This window comes from Helobdella robusta (assembly GCF_000326865.2).
Source record: "Helobdella robusta unplaced genomic scaffold HELROscaffold_9, whole genome shotgun sequence".
NCBI classification, from domain to species: Eukaryota; Metazoa; Annelida; class Clitellata; order Rhynchobdellida; family Glossiphoniidae; genus Helobdella; species Helobdella robusta.
Window position 1 is genome coordinate 339,254 of NW_008705512.1, and position 6,585 is coordinate 345,838.

General features: G+C 34.0%; 1 protein-coding gene across 1 annotated transcript in view; it reads left to right on the forward strand.

Annotated features, from left to right (window-relative positions):
* HELRODRAFT_165939 (hypothetical protein) overlaps positions 1-6,158 on the forward strand; it is a gene marked incomplete at both ends in the record, with an annotated part of 8,066 nt that extends 1,908 nt beyond the window's left edge. The window contains 6 exons of the mRNA XM_009033000.1: positions 1,836-1,837; positions 1,891-2,030; positions 3,074-3,126; positions 3,378-3,566; positions 4,184-4,377; positions 4,989-6,158. Of these exons, the coding sequence (XP_009031248.1) occupies positions 1,836-1,837; positions 1,891-2,030; positions 3,074-3,126; positions 3,378-3,566; positions 4,184-4,377; positions 4,989-6,158 (1,748 nt within the window). The remainder of the gene's footprint in view (positions 1-1,835; positions 1,838-1,890; positions 2,031-3,073; positions 3,127-3,377; positions 3,567-4,183; positions 4,378-4,988) is intronic.
* Positions 6,159-6,585: the final 427 nt, after the last annotated feature.

A 6,585-nucleotide genomic window follows, 5' to 3' on the forward strand; every position in this document is an offset into this window, starting at 1 on the left:
CGGCCAGTAAATAAGTACTAACATACATTCATGACATGCATCAAAAAAATAACAACAATAAAATTAAAAATTAAAACGTTCAATCATATGATTTTGCATGAATAAACAACAAATTGAATTCAAACTAAGTCAAAGAATAAATATCAACATACATTCAAGACATACATTCAAAAACCAACAGCAATTAACTCAAAAATGTTCAACCATATTAAATTTGAAATAACAAAGATTATTTGGAGACATATAATAATATTTTATTAGAAAAATCAGAAATACTATTTAATAATTTGAACTCTGAAGATAATCCATTCCAAAGTGAAACCCCGGAGAAGAAAACAGATAATTTATAAGTTACTAATCTAGGGTAAGGTTGAACATAATCATTCATTTGTCTTAAAACACGTAACTTTTTATCAGGAGCTTTAAAATGAATGGACAAATTAGGAGGCAATAAATTTTTATATAATTTAAACATAAATTTTAACAGACCAAAATTATATATTTGTTTAATTGATAATAGATTAGCTTCTTGGTAAAAACTTGAGACATGGTCATACTTTTTCAAGAAAAAAAGACATCTAACTAAACTATTATAGGCCAATCTCAAAGAATTAAGATGGGTCGTACAACTATTACCCTATAAAATTACACCATATATTAAATACGGATAAATTAAACTGTAATATAATTTTTTAGTGACATCAAAACTAAGCTTGAACCTCAATTTACGAATGATACCAGTAATTTTAGAAATTTTACTAGATATATGCATTATATGATTTAACCCTGACAAATTGTCTGTAATTACAAAACCTAAAAATTTATTTGTTAACACTCTTTCGATACTGTTATTATCAATTTTAATAGAAATCCCTAGATTATTAGTAACAATCTTAGAACCAAAAATCATATAGTTTGTTTTATTATAATTTATATTTAAGTTATTTGATTTAAACCAACTGCATATTTTTTCCATTTCAGTGTTAAATGTATTGACCACAGTATTAATGTCTTTGCCAGAACATAAAACAGTGGTATCATCAGCAAACAATATACTTTCAAGTGATTTACCGACAGCGTATAAATCATTTACAAAAATTAAAAATAACAAAGGCCCCAAAACTGAGCCTTGCGGGACACCAAATTTAATCAAAACATTCGATGACCGATGATTACGTTACATGTTGTTTACGATTTGATAGATAACTTTCAAACTATCTGTGTTGTACTCCACGAATACCAAGAGAATCTAATTTCTTCAACAATAACGCATGATTTATAGAATCAAACGCTTTAGATAGATCTAAAAATAACCCAATAGTTATTGACTTATCTTCCATTTTACTAAGAATTCTATCAACAAGATCTAACAACGCCAACTCAGTAGACCTACCTTTTCTAAATCCATATTGAGAGTCATTGAAAAATTTGATGTTTCAAATAATTATTTAAACGATTTGACATGATTTTTTTAAAGATTTTTGACAAAGATGGTAGAATTGAAATTGGTCGATAATTGGACAGCAGATTAGTGGGACCATTTTTATGTAAGGGAATAACTTTAGCAATCTTAAAGAGATCAGGAAACATACTGGTGGCAAATGATTGATTAATAATGTGACTAAGTGGATCAATAATGTTATATATTGTTTTTTTGATGAAAAAAGAAAAAACACCATCATGGCTTGATGAATGAGAACACTTCAAATCATTGACATGTCCGAAAATTTCATAATTATTAACTAAATCCAAATAAAAGGAGTTTACAGTAAAATTTGAGGAAATATTGCCCAAAAAAATATTACTTTGAGAACCATCATTGTGTTTAATAATAGAGGTAAAATAATTATTGAAAGCTTCACATATATTCTTCGGTTATCTATTATCCAGGGCTTTGAACCGGAACAGAACCGAAACCGAAAACCGGAAAAAACCGATATTTTAGCCGGAACGAAACTCGGAACTGAACCGAAATTGTTTTTGCTTGCCGAACCGAAACCGAAAACCGGAACAAAAAAAATAACGTTCCGGTTCGAAGCCGTTAATATATTTTTTATAACGAGCACTTCTATAAATAATTTTTCAAAAGTCTTTGTTATTTTTCAATGTTTGTATAATATCTTTGATCATTTGTAATCTTCTATTTATTTAATTAACAATGATATGTCAATAACTAGAATATCCGATAGCGGCAACATTTACAAAAACGCAATTAAATATAATTAATTAAATATATTTGCCCGCAAATTTATTAGCGCGTTCCACCACGTAATGTCAAAGAAATTCACTTTTCATTTCTTGTCTGAAAGATAATTAATTTTTTCGCTAAGTTTCGTGATTATTGCATTCAGAATTATTTGTTACGGAATTTTTAATTTAAAATTTTTTATTAAAATTGAAAATTAATTTGGCTTCTTATCAATAATTTTATATCATTTTATAAGTGTTCTTTACTTTGCTTTACAAATTTGCGCCAGTAGGATTGTGATGACCATTTACAAAATTTAATAACTTTGATGGGCAAAACGTTTCCCGGAACTGAACCGATAACCGGAACCGAACCGAAATTTTATCTGGAACGAAAACCGAAACTGAACCGAAATATATTTTGTTAGTCGAACCGAAACCGAAAACCGGAACGAAAAAAATTACGGTTCGAAGCCCTGCTATTATCAAACCATCTACATCTATTTCACAGATAGGATTATTAGGTCGGGATCTAATTAATTTATTAATATATTGCCAAATTACTTTTGTATTGTTTTTATTTTTTTCAAATATATCGTTATAGTATTTTTTTTTCAGAAATAATAACTAATTTATTTCGATATTTTTTATAAATTTTAAAATTATGTTCAGAAGGATTTTTAATATACAATTTATATAATTTAGATTTAACTTTGAATGATTTAAGAATACCCTTTGTTAGCCACAGATTTTTGATTTTACAAGATCTCATCATCATCACTATATTCATCATTATATTCATTACCGCTATCATCATTGTCATCATCATCATCACTATATTCATCATTATATTCATCACCACTATCATCATCAACATCATCGTCAGGAACAACATCATTACTAACTTCATCATCACCACCAACAACAATAACATTAAAGGTTAAAAGGCTAAAGGTTTCTCTCTCTCTTTTGCGTTTGCTTCAGAGGTTTCAACGACAAACACACGTCCGTGCAAACCACGCATCATACACAATGCATATGGTAGACAGGGATCTCTTTGTATTTGAACCCAGTCATTGCAACAGCAAGACCAGGTGCCTTTACCATTGAGCCATCACGCCGCATTATCATCATTAACAAATCATTTACCAACAGCATCATCATCAACAACACTACCTCATCATTCGCAGGCGGCATGATGAACTTACTCTCAACAACGTTCCACTCCAACGTTTTCATCTTGACGAACACTTGCTTGCTAACACTGGTTATCTCCGTGTTTCAGTGCATTTCGATATATGAAGATAAGAGTACCATCTTCCCGTTTATATCGTACACTAGATGTGGCATGGCGTTTGGGGGCTGCCTCGTCCTGTCCAGTATCATATGTTTGAAGTCTGTACTGACTATGCCCGTGAATATATTTGCTGGTTGGTTGGTTGGCTGATTGATTTGCTGGTCGGTTGGTTGGTTTGTTGGCCGTTTGGTTGGTTAGTCGGTCGGTCGGTTGGTCGGTGGGTTAGTCGGTTGGTTAGTTGGTCTGTCGGTTGGTCGGTCGGTTGGTTGGTTGGTTGGTCGGTTGGTTAGTTGGTTGGTTGGTCGGTTGGTTGGTCGGTTAGTTGGTCGGTTGGTTAGTCGGTTGGTTGGTCGGTTGGTTAGTCGGTTGGTTGGTTGGTTGGTTGGTTAGTCGGTTGGTTGGTTGGTTTGACGGTTGGTTAGTCGGTTGGTTTGGTTGATTGGTTTGTCGGTCGGTCGGTTGGTTGGTTGGTAGGTTGAATGATTGATTTTTTTTGTTTGAAAAAATCATTGGCTGATTAGTTGGTTGGTTGATTGATTTTTCTATTGGTTGACTGGCTGGTTGAATAGTTTGCTGGTTGGTCAACTAATAAAAGATTAGTTAAACAATTAACGAACCCAATGATTAAATAATCAATTGAAAATATAAACACTGCAACCAACAAAACGAACCCCACCTTAACTGCCCGACACCGCACAGTCTCAGTAGACACCAATCAGGTGGTCGGTGACTTACTGAACAATGAAAGCAACAGAGGCAGCCTCTTTGTGAAATACATAGGCCAAAATGCTCCAGATGTATATGGGTATTTGTTGTGGTACATATACGTGCGTATCATACCGATGAGTGTGGTGTTGCTCATCAACGCTGTGGCTTGTTACAGGGTTCTGAGGGTCTGTCCTAATTTTTTTTGTGGCTTTGTTTTTGTTTTGCATTTGCTTGTTTGTCAGTCTTGCGTTTGGTTTTCTTATGTCTGTGATTGTTTTTGTATGTGTTTAGTATTTCTGTGTTTATTTTGGTTTAGTGTTGTTACTGTTGTGGTGGTAGTATTAGTAGTTGTTGTCCTTTTTCTTGTTGCTGTATTGTATTTATGCATGGAAGCTTTGTTTTTTTAACGACTTTATAATGATATTTAGACATTTAAAAAGCTTCCAACGCCGTTGTTGCTGTTGTTCGATTGTCTGATTGCTGCTGTTGTTCGATGGCTTCCCTAATCAAATGAGATTCTAAAAACTATTTCACCACTCAAATTGTTCAAAAGTAATGAGACTGACATCAAAATAAACAAATGTAGAATGATAACAATTCAAACAACAACAAACGGCTAATAACATAAACAAACAAACAAACAAACAAACTGGTAATAAAATTGTGTTCTATAACGACTGAATCAAATATTATATTAAAAAATTAATTAAATATTGTATTATGTGATGTATTTCAATTGTTGCATTACAACTGTATTAAAAAGGTCTTAACATTTCACTTATTTAAAATTTTCAAGAAGTGCGGAGGGAATGATAATGAGAGCCAAGAAACTAACGAGAGCTTCAGTAATATGGAAAGCAAAAAAATTAAAAATAGATTTTCTTCTAAAACTTCAACGGCCACCTCTACCCCGGTCGGTGGCTTGCCTGTGATAACCTTCCGAAAAAACAGCTTCCCCTTTGAAACTCCCCTGTCTGGTGTGCGCCCACCAATCAGCCAAAAATTAAGATCAAAAAACAATTCTCTTGACGGCTCGCACCGATCGATCTCTAAAAAGTTAAGATCAACGACTGGATCGCCTCCATTACTCTTCAACAAACTTGCTTCAACAACTACCTCCCCTTCTGCATCCTCCCTTCTTACCCCTACAAATCTCGAAATACCTAGTTCTGCCTTCCTTGCTGGATCGGCTCTATCAACTTCCAACAAAAATGGATCTCCCGGCACTTCCGCCCTAGTTGACTCAACCCTTTCAATCCCTCAGAAAAGTGGTTTCATCAGTAGTGACCTCCTAACTGGCTTGCTTACAAACTCCCTGACATGTTGTGAGCCTTCCACATCCAAGCTGCCAAGTTATAGGAAGAATAAAAAAAAATGGCGACGACCAGCAGGCGGGGGTGGCCTCAACCAGGTGGACACTGAAAGCTACAAACGACAAATCACTGCCGTCGATGATGGAGATATAAATTACCATGGCGATAATGAAGAAGAAGAAGATGATGATGGTGGTGGTAAGATCAACGGTAGAACAAGCGATAATAGGGCGAGTCATGATGATGAAAAATATGGTGGCGGAAATATCACTTGCAAGGATGGTTGTGGTGAAATCAATTTTGGTAATAATAAAAATGTTGAAGGAAATAATAATAATAACAACAACAATAATAATAATAATGTGATCGATCGCGAGGACGTTAAAGTCATCTCCAATGATAACAATACAACAAAGATGAGTAGAATCCCCAATAATAATAATAATAATAACGACAATAAAACTAACAACAATAATAGATATAGAAATAGAAATGGCCATAACAAGGGTGGACATGACAAACGCTTGTCGAAAGTCATCGAGTCGATCACAGGCATCGGCTCGGCCGAGGAGGACGATGACGATGACGAGGCCGATAACAACACCACTGCCAAGGCAAATAACGCTAAAATGTCCCGCGCCCAGACCAAGTAAATTCATTTCTGTTTTTATTTTATTTGTTCGTTCGTTCGTTCATTTGTTTGCATGTTCGTTCGTTCCTTCATTTAATTTTTTGCAATTTCGTTCCCCTACTTTAAAAACAGAAATGGTACACTCAGTTATGTTTTTGTATTACTATTTATGTCAAATATTGTTCAAGCCAAGTTCTCAAGTTGTGAAGGCAAGGTTTTCAAAATTTTAAAAGCTAATGAATAATTTTATCCTATATAATTATGGTTGTCAAAATAAATTTTATTCCTATATTTTAATTGTTTCAATCTGTTAATTAACCTATCAAAAATTGGTTGAGTTGGTGTAGTGGTTAGAAGCGCCTGGTCCTGGCCGTTCCGCATTGCAGTGACTGGCTTCAAACTCCGGAGAGATTCCTTTCTATCGAACACAACTGAGGTGATGCATTGGT